At 35.2% G+C, this 13,402-nt stretch overlaps 1 protein-coding gene across 1 annotated transcript; it reads left to right on the forward strand.

The window, feature by feature from the left end:
• The first annotated feature begins 1,834 nt into the window (after window positions 1–1,834).
• LOC139868742 (uncharacterized) lies at window positions 1,835–3,032 on the forward strand. The gene is made up of 4 exons (XM_071857081.1): window positions 1,835–2,068; window positions 2,160–2,337; window positions 2,501–2,680; window positions 2,824–3,032. Exons 1-4 carry the CDS (start codon window positions 1,835–1,837, stop codon window positions 3,030–3,032), a joined length of 801 nt encoding a protein of 266 aa, XP_071713182.1.
• The last annotated feature ends 10,370 nt before the right edge of the window (window positions 3,033–13,402 follow it).

Genomic DNA, 13,402 nt, shown 5'->3' on the forward strand with positions numbered 1-13,402 from the left:
AAATAGACAAACTTCTCCCAGTACCCGGCATAACATCTTAACCTGTAAGGGAGGGAATGTGGGGGATTAGCACAAGGCTAAGTGAATGGAAACATCCTGACAGTTATAGGCATCTAGAATCAAGCTAAGTACAATTGCATAACACATCAATTAAACAACCAATACAGTAACAAAAGGATCGGCGGCTTGCGGGCCATCAACTACTAGATGATCGGGCTAGAGTTTACCGATAGTTCCTGTTACTGGCTCCTTCGTATAGTAATCCGAATGCGGGGGATGCGTAATTCAAACTATACTACATGAATAGTAACACTTGAACCCAACCTCACTATTCAAGGTTGATCTTTTGCCCAGTTTCACTATTCAAATCTGGTTATCAACTTCACTATTCAAAGATGACAATACCCATGTGCACATAATCATCACAAACAACATAGTACATCATATACTATCAATATCAGGCTAAATATGGCAGGACAACAGTATCATAACCTACTACTACATACATATAACAGTTAAGATAGTCCCACTAAGCTGATAAACAACAAGAACTCAAAAGTCTTATATTACTGAGTCTTCTCCGTTCCTTTATTACCCGAGAATATCATATCTCAAGTTAGCACATATCCAATCAATCATATCATTAATTCATATTCTAAACAACATCATATAGCCTAATATATCCATATATGACATGTTTACATGGCTCTCCATTCAATTGCAAGTATCACACGCGTGTAAAACGAAACATACACAATATCCCATCATTTTGACCCAAATTAAAGTTTAATTTAGTGTTTTTAAAACCTTACCATTGGGAAATAGACCTTATTAGGTTTCCAACGGTAGTTTATTCATCAAAAACGGAGTTACGGTATAAAAGTTACGACCAAAACGAGTTTTGCAATATGCTGACAGACTGCAGCCGCACAGATGCACCTGCAACCGTACGGATGCATATGTATCTATACGGTTGCATCTGTAACCATACGGTTGCACCTAAAATGGACCGAATACACCCCAAATTCGTACAGATGCATCCTGTATCCGTACGGATGCTGTTCATTAACACCAGGTCGCTGTTTTCGTGTTTTAAGCCCCAAATCTTATTTTTACACTGTTTTGACACCAATAATCACTTAAGAAACATATAGAGATCATAAGTAAACGTTTTCTAACATCTATAGGTGTTTATAACACCTCAAAATACCATTTTGATTCAAAAACCAATTTTCTATAAAAGTTGGACAAAATCATCAAATTCAATTCGATTTGGACATGAAATCGTTTGTAAATACCTTGTTTAAGCTACTTAAATCACAAGGAATGATTTCCCAACTTCAATTTAACACAAAAACGAGAATCAAGGGTTAGAGTTTGTGAGGATTTGTGTGTGTATGTTCTGTATTTGAATATTTCCAAAAATGGAAATAAAGGGGAAGCTGAGTTTTTGTAACAAGGGTTTCCTTTACATGAGGGAAACCTACTCCGTGTATCACACTGGTATTTATCAGTTTTCAGAAATACAAAACACCTCATTAAGTGGTCCAAATGAGGTCCAATTTAAATAAGCAAACCTGTTCTGTGACCCTTGTCACGCGCTGGTCTCAACTATATAATTAAATAATTATAAACATGGAATTATTAAAATAACATATAATAACACGCAAGGAAAATTAGGACAATTACCACTAGGCCCAATGTGAGGTTGTTACTAAAGCCATCAAAGATGATTTGGTTCAATCTATCTAAAAATCATTTAATTAGTTGGGAGTTTCTGGATTACATGTTATTATCATTGGGGTTCGGGGATGTATGGCGCTCTTGGATTGGTATGTGTCTTCATTCTGCCCGCACGTCTGTTTTGGTAAATGGCAGTCCTACAGGTGAGTTTCCCTTGCAACGTGGTCTTCGTCAAGGAGACTCGTTGAGTTCTTATTTATTTTTGTTGATTATGGAAGGTTTACACTTATGTTTACAACGAAAAGTGGATGCGGGGGAGATTACCGGTGTTGCGATTCCTAACTCTGATGTTAAGATATCACATCTTTTTTATGTGGATGATGCAGTAATTTTGTTGGATTGGAATAGCGAAAGTTACAAGTGTTAAATGATTTCCACATAATCTCAGGATTGAAGATTAACGTGGCTAATCTTAGTTATTTGGGCTTGGGGTGCATGATTCCATTATTGATAACTACATTGTTGATCGTGGGTGTTCAAAGGGATCTCTTCATTTCATGTATTTGGGGTTACCGATGGGTGCTAATATGAAAAATATTGCTTCTTGGTGTACACTCAAAGACCGCTTTGTCAAAAAGTTTTCGGGACGGAAAGGTAACTTGCTTTCCATTGGTGGACGACTCACCCTTATTAAGGCGGTTTTAGGGAGTGTAGGCATCTATTATTTGTCAATGTTTAGATGTCCTTAGTTTTAAAGGATCTTGAAAGCAGTAGGTCGATTTTTTTATTTTTTTGAAGTTCGTTTGATAACAAAAAGATGCATGGGTCCGTTGGGAGTTGGTTCTTAATTCTCATGTTAATGGTGGTCTCGACATCGGGAGCCTTCGATCGTTTATTGGCCTTTTATTTAAGTGGATTTGGCGGTTTGTTAACTCGCAAAATGATTTATGGGTTCGCGTGATTAAAGCTATTCATGGTAATGATGGAGGTTTAAATGGTAATCGATTTATTAACTCAACCTGGTCAAAGTTGCAGCTTCTTTTCATAATGATAAATTATCAAACCTTGTTCCCGCTGATGTTCTTAAACGTAAGGTGGGGAGGGGAGATAGTATTCGGTTTTGGAAGGATAATTGACTAGGGGATGATACGTTGAAAGATAAGTTTGGTAGACTGTTTCGTTTGGAAATAAATGAGGATTGTAATATTGCTAATAAATTGGTTAATGGTTCTTTGGAATGGTCTTGGTCGAGGAACGATATTGGAGCTACACATAATTCAGCTCTTTTACAACTACGCGAAAAACTGGAGCAGATTGTTATTCTTAACGAACCAGATTCATGGCGTTGATCTATTTCGAGTGATGATGTATTTTCCGTCAGCAATACTAGGTGCCATATTGACGATGTATATCTTCTTACGGCTGATAAATACACGATGTGGCTCAAGGAGATTCCGAGAAAGGTAAATATTTTTATATGGAGATTGGCTCTAGATAGACTTCCCACTCGTCTCAATTTATCGCGTTGTGGCTTCGAAATTGAGGCAATTGGGTGTGTATCGTGTAACTATAATATCGAGTCCGTTCATCACGTTATGTTCGATCGTGACATTGCCGCAGATTTATGGAGGAAAGTGCGAAGGTGGACTGATATTCACGTGCCGGTTTTTTTTTGAGTGGACGGATTGGATTGCTTGGTTTGAAGATTGGCGTGAATCTTTAGAAGTCAAAACCGGATTGTATGTATTATTGCTTCTACAGTTTGGCACATTTGGAGATATCGGAATAGTCGGCTTTTTCAGCAAAATCCTATGAAGAAATGTACTTTGTTTGATTCTATTTGTCTTTTTTCTTTTAATTGGTATAGAAGTAGAGGCAAATCGAATGTAAATTGAAACGATTGGCGTATTAAGCCATTGTAATTTTCGTGGCCCAGGCTATTTCTAGTTTCTTGCTAGTGTAGCCCGTTTGGCGTTTTTTATATATTATTGCTGTTAAAAAAAATGCTATAGTAAGGGTTTATAGGAAAAAAGAAAAAGAAATGGGGAACAAAGAAGGAGAAATATAAGGGAATGGAAAGACTATAAAGACTATATTACCCTCACGTGTATTGCACATGATGATTTAACGGAGATATTTAACGTTTGTCACGCGGAGGGACGAAATCAGCATCTTTTGCAAACCACGAGATGAACTCAGTATTTTGATACAAACCACAGGGACTAAATCAGTATTTTGATACAAATTACAAGGATCATTTCAGCAATTTTGTCTAAAAATTATTAGCATACAAATTAATAAGAGTCTAGATAATTTTTATTTTATTCTTGTTTAAAATTAAATTGGATATGCCAACGAAATGGGAAACCAAGCGAATGACAACCAGCCAACTTTGGTATCACTTCTTACATGGACAATTGGACCCTCTGGAAAGGGCCCGTTCACAATGAATTATGCACTCAAGAAGCTTGATGGGTTCCCCATCAATCCATCATGGCTTAGACGGCCCGTACAAACATTCAATTTAAGTATCGAAGACCCAATCACAACCTTCAAATTTCAGTTATTTTAACTCAGGCCCAGTTGTATTAAACTAGTAAAGCTTCCCTATATAATCCTTAACTTTAAACTTTCAATGGGGGAGTAGATACAGTTTACCCTTCGGCGAAGGTGATAGATAGTTAGGTGATAAATATTTATGTATTTAGCGCTTAAAATTTATGTAATTTATATTTATATAGCCCTCATTATTAAATTTTTATATAATAGTACAAAAAATACATGCAGTCTCTTATTGAAATGAAACTAAACAAGTAGGGTGGTCAGCGCACGTTGCAGCGACCACCCCGACCACCCCTCCGATGTATACAATTTTTTTTTTAGTTCATAGTTATATGTATTGTTAATAAAAATATTTTAACGTTAAAAGCCTAACATAACCCAAGAAACGATAATCCGTTTTAACATACCAAACACCTCTTACAATTGTAAACAAAACGTACTGTCGTAGCGATACTTATTAAAAATGATCATAACAATAGTTGGTAAAAAAGCTATTTAGAAAAAACTTAAAATGAAAAATTAAATAGGTAAGAAAGTGAAAGGACTGAATTATAAAATAATAACATTAAAAGGGGTGATCCAGGAAGCTAATGAAGAAGGGGTTAATCGTTAAAAAGTAAAAAAGAAAAACGAAATAGAAGGGCTATCAAGATTCGAAGCTTGAAACATTTGATCACTTGTAATCGTAGACAGCTACTGATCCAATTTCGCGTTTAGTGTATATATAACGTATAATTAATAAAAGCTAGAAAAAAAAAGAGAGAAAAACGTATTTAGAAGGTGATTTAGTGTGACTGCTTGAACAGTGAATTCATACTTTTACATTCATATCACTCAAAACCTGCGAAAGCTTACTCAATTGCTTTTCTTCTTTGGGTTTCATTTTCTTTCTTTCTTTGTTGACTGTTTATTTGAGTTTCGGAACTCATTGCTTCTTCTTTGGGTTCCATTTTATAGTTATTCATGGTTTAATTTAATCACATGAGAGTTATATGATTGAACATAACTGATCGTTATCTGTTGTTGGGTAAGGAGATATATTTGAGGAGATAATAAAACATATTTAGTGACTAATCATGCAGGTTTTAGATTGGTGGTGATCATTTAAGAAAAAAACGTAAAAGCGCGAGGGCTATTTTAACAATTTTCTCTAAAATCATAAACTTTGAAAAATCACTACATAATGTTTGAAAACCCAACGATCTGGTTTAATAAATACGTAGTATATCATTATTATTACTATTATTAAAAATTATAATTAATATATATATATATATATATATATATATATATATATATATATATATATATATATATATAAGAAAAAGTTATTGTTGATTGTGGTTGAAAGTTATTTATGGATGTTATATATATATATATATATATATATATATATATATATATATATATATATATATATATATATATATATATATTAATTGTAAATCTATTTCTAATTATAAATTCCTCCGTATGTTGAAAGAGATTGGTTGATATTTTAAGCATTATTTTAATTTTAATATGTTATTATAATTATAATATATTAGGTATGATTCTTTGCCGATTCCAAAACTTGTACGGAGTATGTTAAATAAAACATTAAAAATACATATATAATTCACAAAATTTCTATAAAAAGTTAAAACAAATTTTATTTATAGAAACAATACTTTTACGAACTAATTGTACTAATATGGATACAAATTGTAGATAAGGAGTTAGGTTCCACCGCCATTACCTTTCAACTTGAAATAATTTTACGAACTAAACGCCATAAATTGTATTCGACATGGAGTTTCGATACACTACCAACAGAGCATTTTTAGCAATAAATGTGGAAGTAATTTGAATTTACAGTTTAAGTCCTTAAAATATTTATGAACACCCAAATATAACTATTATAATATTAATTATACATGACGACTCCTTCGAATACCATTATTTTGCTGAAATTACTAACAACTTTTCTAAAATAAAACTCGTGGGTTACACTTTTATTCAAAAACTATATAATAATTCTAAAATAATATAACTTAGACTTTACTAACGTTACGTTCCATGACAAATTTTCAATGTACACATATTTTCTCTACATAATACATAATATATTATTATATACAATTAAAAAGATATTAATGGTGAGAAAAAAATTTAGACATTAAGTTAATAACACCACCCAAAACCACTTTTAAAATTTGTCTGCAAGACTCAAATTATTATTGTACAGCAGTGTAAATATGGTACATTGAGTGTGGGTATTATTGTGTATTGAAACTGAGGTCGGAAACTGTCCAGACCTTCGTGCGCGCCGCGCACACCTAAGGGAGCGCGCCGCGCACTAGCTCTGTGCACAGTTTTCTGCTTTTTAATTAAAAGATAAATGAAGGGTATTGTGGTCTTTTCACATGAGGACGAGTTGGGGCTGTAAAGGCCAGTTGTGTGGTGGTTGAAAACACATTCAACACTACACCAACCTTATCTTCAACCCCAAATCAAATTCTAGAGAGAGAAGAGTGTTCTTGAGAGAGAAAGCTTGAATCAAGGAGGAAGAAGCTTGATCCGGGTTAAAGCTCAAGTATAAAAGTTGTTCATCTAGTCTTTTGCTACGTTTTGGTTGTGGTGGTATGTTCTAACCTTGATTTCCCTATTTTAATTTGTTAAGGGTTAGGGTTTGGGTTAGTGAAGAACATAAAACTCATATTTGGTGATTTTGGGTGTTCTTGGGTAAGATCGAGTCATGAGGACTCAAGAATTGCTAACCTAGTGTTAGGACCCCGAAGTTGTATAGTGTTAATGTGAATTAAGCTTAAATGAAGGTTCCTTAGAAGAGGGCTATATAAGGAACCTAAGTAGTCCTAATTAGATAGCCATTGTATTGTAACTGAGTTCTAGAAGCTGTGAAATGTAATTTTACCGATTCTCTTTCATACCGAGTCTCCTTCCTACATACCGAATCTCATTCTATCTTATCATTTCTCTCTATCTCAACATGACCTGACCTATCATTTGGTATCAGAGCTTCCAGGAAGTGATTCTACATCACTATATCGATCCAGAGATTGTAGATTACAGAATCTGAATACTCACGGTAAAATGAATCAGATTCGGTATTATCGAATTTGATAATCTGACGTTCAGATTCTTGTGATAAGTTCAACGAAGGTGTATTAGGTCTATTAGAAAGACTTTCGATCATCATTACAGCTTTTTAACTTCAATTATGGAGAATCAAGTTGATTTTTAGAGTTTGTGGCTAAAACTCTCAGTATTGCTTAATTCAAGCTTGATTCTGGATTTTTGTGAAGATTTAAAGATTCAGTTGTGTTCGTGAGGTGTTAAATCACATTTCTGTCGGTTCAATTTCTTCAATTCTTCAAGTTTTGAAGATTTGATCAACACTCGGTATCGTAACCGTCATACCGAGTCTGCTTCATTACTGAAAATTCATCTTAAGTGTTGCAGATTGTGGTGTGTTTGTGATTCTATCACATTCGGTTTGATTATACACAGCTAATTGGTGTGGTTTGAGAAAGGATTCTGTTATATTTCTAAGTTTTAGACTTAGACTCGGTATTGTCAACTGCTACAGTTGACATTCGGTATCCTGAATCTTCGGTATCATTGATATTCTGTTTGTTACTAAGTTGTTTTCTTGTGCAGCAAGGTTACCGAATCTAATTCAAGGGAATTGGATTGTGTTTACACATAATATTTTACAGAATTTGATTACCGAGTCATTTACCGAATCAGAATCTCGGTTTCACTTAATTCTTTGGTTTTAAGTATTCTGAGGCTTCAAGTTGTGTGGTTACCGAATCCATACCAAATCTGGGTGTGTTACTTGTGATTCTTATCAGTTTCTGATACAGAATCTGGTTTACCGAATTGTTACCGAATCTGCTACAGTACCGAACCACTTACCGAGTCTGCTACTGTACCGAATCTTTACCGAATCTGACATTCTTGTTAGATTTTATACTGAACCCTGATCATAGATTGTGTTTAATACCGAATCTATACCGAATCTACCTCAATTTAAGATGTCTACTTAAGATACTCTTATCATTGGATCAGATTCTCGACCTCCAGTGTTGTTTGATGGCAAGTACACTTAGTGGCTTCATCGTATCACTCAGTACATAGACTATAAGGGTGAGAAAGCTAAACATATATGGGCTTCTCTGAGAGATGGTCCAGTTGTTGATTTTCATCTGGATACTGGTATGCCAATTCCAGTCTATGAACTTTCTGGTGATAAACGTGAAAGAGCTCAAGGTGACATAGAGGCTAAGAATATTGTCATGCAAGCTATCCCATATGAGCTATTTGAAAATGTTGATAGCAACACTACTGCAAAAGATATATGGGATGAGATCAAACGATAACAAGAAGGTTATGACATGTCAGACGTTACTAAATTGAATAAGGCTCTGGGATTGTATGAAGATTTCAAGCAGGAACCAGAAGAACAACTCAAGGATACCTACCGTCGTTTCAATGGTGTTCTCAATGAGTTGAAAAGGTGTAAGATTGTAAAAGTACATGCTGAAGTCAACATGAAATTCCTCAAAAAGGTCAATGATGATTGGCTTCCTTATGGAACCATTGTTCGATCTACCAAAGAGATTGACAAGTTGACTATTCATGAGCTTGTTGGAGTTCTTATGCATTACCAACCTGAGGTGTCTAAACTTCAAGAAGGAAGGAAAGAGTCTTCTCCGGGCGATCCTCTTGCCCTAATTGCTAAAAAGAAGAGCAAATCATTTTCCTAAAGCTTGTCCAAGAAAGTGCTTGTTGAAGAATCAACTGATTCTGAAGAGTTGAATCTTTCTGATGTTGATGATTCTCACCTTGAATTAGTCAAGATAGCAGCCATGTTCACAAATACCTTGAACAAACACAAGTTTAAAGGCAAATCAAGGAATCAACGCAAAAACTCATCATCTTTCTCGTACTACAAGAAAGCTGATCAATCCAAACAACAACATGCTGATGATTCCAAGAAGGAAGATTCAATCTGTTTCAATTGTGACAAAGCTGATCATTACTCTCGTGAGTGCAAGATGCCTAAGAAGAAGGACGCAGCTTACTACAAGAAGAAAATGTTGATGGCTATGATTGTGGAAACTGGGGGAGAGCTGCAACCGGTTGATGATACTTGGTTTAACTGGACTGATGATTCAGACTCAGAGGTGGAACATGCAAATGTTTGCAAGGTGACTAAGCTCATCAAAGCTAAGGAAGCATTGGAGAATTCTGACTCAACATCTGACGATGATGAGGTACAATCAACTGAAATCTCACCTGATTTTATAAAAATGAAAAATGACTTGATGAAGAATCTGGTCTCAATGTCAAAAGAAGTCAAAGGCTTAAAATCTGAAAACAAGATTTTAAAAGATAAAATCAAACTAAATGAGACCAGACCTTCCTCATCCAAATTGCAAACGGATGTGCAACGATTGACTCTCCAACTCAGCTCTACGGAAACTGAGTTGGAAGATCTTAAGAAGACAATTCATCCGATTAAAGTCGAACGAACTGATTATCGTTTAAAATCTGAACGACTTGCAGAAAAAGTTCAATTCTTAGAAAAAGATCTTTCTGATTTAAAAAACCAACATGAACCCACACTTTCAAAGCTAAACAAGAAAATTATTCATTTAGAAAACGCCATTATTGAAAAAGACACTGAAATTTCTTCGTTGTCAAAAGAGTCTGTTCTAATGAAAGCTCAACTTGCTCGATATGAGGAAAAACTCTATCGTACAGAGCAATCTAAAGCTATCATTGATTTAGAACTTTCAAAACAAACAATTTTCATGAACAGACCAAAAACGATTCATGGTGAAAAGTAGGGGTTGGATTATGAAGATCCTAAGATCTTAGATGGAGCTTCCAAAAAGATTCCAGGATTATATCATTCTGATTACTTTCAAGCTGGTTTACCACCGCATTTTGTGCATGCTTCTGATGCTGATTTTGATGATATTATTGTTAATCGCAAATCTAAAAAATACCATCAAATTAGCTTAATGTATGAGAAAATTAATGCAAAAATGGGTAAATCAAATCCTGATTTCTTGAAGGAACTTGTTGAAACTGAAAAGAATGTGCAATGTACTAATTATGTGCTGACACGTAGATTGGTTTACATTCCTACACTCATGCTAGAGAAATACATTTTAATGCTTGAGAATGAAGTGTTTAACAAACCTAGTTCTAGCATTGTTAACATAGATGAGGTGTTTGTTGAATCAACTTTTGATGTGAAACCAATTCTACCTGCTTTACCTGTATGTCCAGATGATGTTTTTCGTGAAGACCTAGCACATGAACTAACTATTTTCTTTGAACAGAATCTCTAGGTCAAAATTCTTTAGATGAAAAAGTAGAACCTTATAATGAACCGATCATTGAACCTTTGATAGATTTTGAAAGTTAACTTGATCCTTTGCACGATTATTATTTGCATTTACCTGCTGTACGAAATTTGAATCGTATAGTAGCTCAACTAGAACAGGAGAATATTGACTTGCAACTTAAGTGCCAATCATTAGAACAAATGCTTGCTTTGTGTGATAAATTGCCTTCACTGCCTAAGAAAGAATGTACCTATGCTTTTAAAGAGGGTGAAGTGATAGTTTCTGCTGAAGAATTATGTCTTGAGATTAAAAACTTAAAACAAAAGATAATTCAACTAAAACAGGCTAACACACTTAAGCAATCGTCTAATGTTGAAACCAATGTGCTTGAATGTATTGGTGGGATTACTAAGAAGGGGAAGGGAACAACAATATCTAAGGATGTAAAACCCATTACTATTCTTAAAAATCCTCTACGTTCTCAATTTGGCAATCGTGGTTCAAAAGTTGTTTCTACAACTCAATTTGTTGTCAAAAAGGTTCATTCTCCCGATGGTTCTGTGTCAACTGAAAAGATTCCTATGATTCCAATGACAAAAACTTCAAAAGCGAGTCTTTTAACGACATCAGTTAAGTCCACACAACACACGAGTCCTAAACCGGATTTAAGTGAGTATGATGCAAAAGAACGTAAAATCAAATTGGAAATTTTGCAAAATCAATCATCTCATGTGTCAACTGAAAAGTTTGGACGTCTCACTAACAAAGGTGTTTTTCGTGTCACAGGTCATAATCCAAACTTGAATTACAAATCTGTATGGGTTCCTAAGTCCACGACTAAGAAAGTAACAACCAAACCAACGCAATCTGCTAGTCGGCCTAGGAAATCATCTCATGTTTTTCAATTTTCGTCTGTGAACAAAACATCTACTTGGAATAAATTGTGTGTTAAGACTTCTGATAACGATGTAAAACTTGATATTGCGTATGATGCTTCATGTAATGTGATTTTAAATGATGCTTTATTGTCTAAACTTCACGATGCTTTACGTTATTATTTCATCGTTGATCCAAAGTTTATTGCTGGTACTAACCGAAAAGGACCCAAGAATCTTTGGGTACCTAAACTCTAGGAAATTCACATTTACAGGGTTTCGATGTCTGTGTTTGGTATATAGAATTCGGTTGTTCTCGACACATGACGGGAGATAAATCCTTGCTTGTCAACTTCTTTGACAAATTCCTAGGAACGGTTACATTTGGAAATGATGAAATTGCAGCGATAGCGGGTTACGGAGATTATGTGCAAAATGGCATAACAATCAAACGGGTTTCATATGTTGAAGGTTTGGGGTGCAGTTAATTTAGTGTGAGTCAATTCTGCGATGGAGATCTTAAAGTTCTGTTTGAACGTCGTCAATGCTCGGTGCAATCCACCGAAGGAAATGATCTTCTTGTTGGTAAACATTGTGCTTCACTATATACTATTGACCTCAATGATGCACCTTCACATACAACCATGTGTTTGGCTACTCGTTCTACCAAACAAAATTCATGGTTATGGCATCATCGGATGTCACACCTGAATTACAAGGGTATCAATCGACTAGTCTCTAAAGACTTAGTTGATGGTATTCTAACCTTTCAATATGATAAGAATCATGTGTGTCCATCATGTGCGATGGGTAAGCTGAAACGGACTAATCATCCGCTTAAGCAAAACCCCAGTACTTCATCGTCTTTACAATTATTGCATATGGACTTATGTGGACCCATGCGTATTTCTAGCCTCGGTGGCAAGAAACATGTGCTTGTTATTGTCGATGACTATACCCGGTTTACATGGATTTTTCTTTTACGAACTAAGTCAGAAACCCCCGCCATTATCATTGAGTTCATTAAAAAGACTCAACGCTCTTTTAACAAACATGTTAAGAGCATTAGAACTGATAATGGGACGGAATTTAAGAATGACCCGCTTGATAGTTATTTGAAAGACCAAGGCATTAAACATCAGTTCTCTGCTGCTCGGACCCCCCAACAGAATGGAGTAGTCGAACGACGTAATCGTACGTTGTGCGAAGCAGCTCGAACAATGCTTGCTTACTCCAAACTACCTCCAAAAATGTGGGGGAGGCCATTTCAACTGCATGCTATACCTAAAATCGTTGTATTGTTAATAAACGTTTTGATAAAACTCCATACGAGTTATTATATGGTAGACGCCCGAATGTTAAATATTTCCGTGCCTTTGGTTATATATGCTATGTGCTTAATGATTTTGACAGCCTCGGAAAGTTTGATCCAAATGGCGATCAAGCTATATTTCTCGGTTATTCTTCGAACAAAGTTACCTATCGGGTTTATCACAAACGGACAAAAACGATTAAAGAGAGCATAAATGTCAAGTTCGATGAATTTTCGGGAATGGCTTTTGAACAACTCAGTTCAAAACCCGATCCTAACCTGGCTATTACTTCTTCCGCGCAAAACTCAATTTTATCAACGAAGGGTGTTCCTACGGTTACATCAGAGGAACTTGATATCTTGTTTGATAGTCTTTATGCTCCTCAACGGAATTCAAATGTTCAAGCCGTACCGGTTACACCGTCACAGTCAACTACTGTGGAGACTCAACAAAGTCTTTTTGATGAAGATACAACACCAACTGATTCACATGTTGCTTCTTCATCCTCCCTACCACCTCCTGTTACTAATAATCTTGAACCAATTCAAGATTCATCAGTTGATACAACTCCAGCTGTTTCTCCAGATATTCAATTGAATCCATT

This window comes from Rutidosis leptorrhynchoides, chromosome 9 (genome assembly GCF_046630445.1).
Source record: "Rutidosis leptorrhynchoides isolate AG116_Rl617_1_P2 chromosome 9, CSIRO_AGI_Rlap_v1, whole genome shotgun sequence".
Classification (NCBI taxonomy): Eukaryota; Viridiplantae; Streptophyta; class Magnoliopsida; order Asterales; family Asteraceae; genus Rutidosis; species Rutidosis leptorrhynchoides.

What these genes read in the sequence shown, in the direction of transcription:
- LOC139868742 (XM_071857081.1), top strand. Translation starts at nt 1,835, where the DNA reads ATGTGTCTTCATTCTGCCCGCACGTCTGTTTTGGTAAATGGCAGTCCT. An exon ending in TTTTTTATGTGGATGATGCA is followed by an intron (nt 2,069 to 2,159) that starts GTAATTTTGTTG and finishes GGCTAATCTTAG; the next exon opens with TTATTTGGGCTTGGGGTGCA. An exon ending in TAATGATGGAGGTTTAAATG is followed by an intron (nt 2,681 to 2,823) that starts GTAATCGATTTA and finishes ATAATTGACTAG; the next exon opens with GGGATGATACGTTGAAAGAT.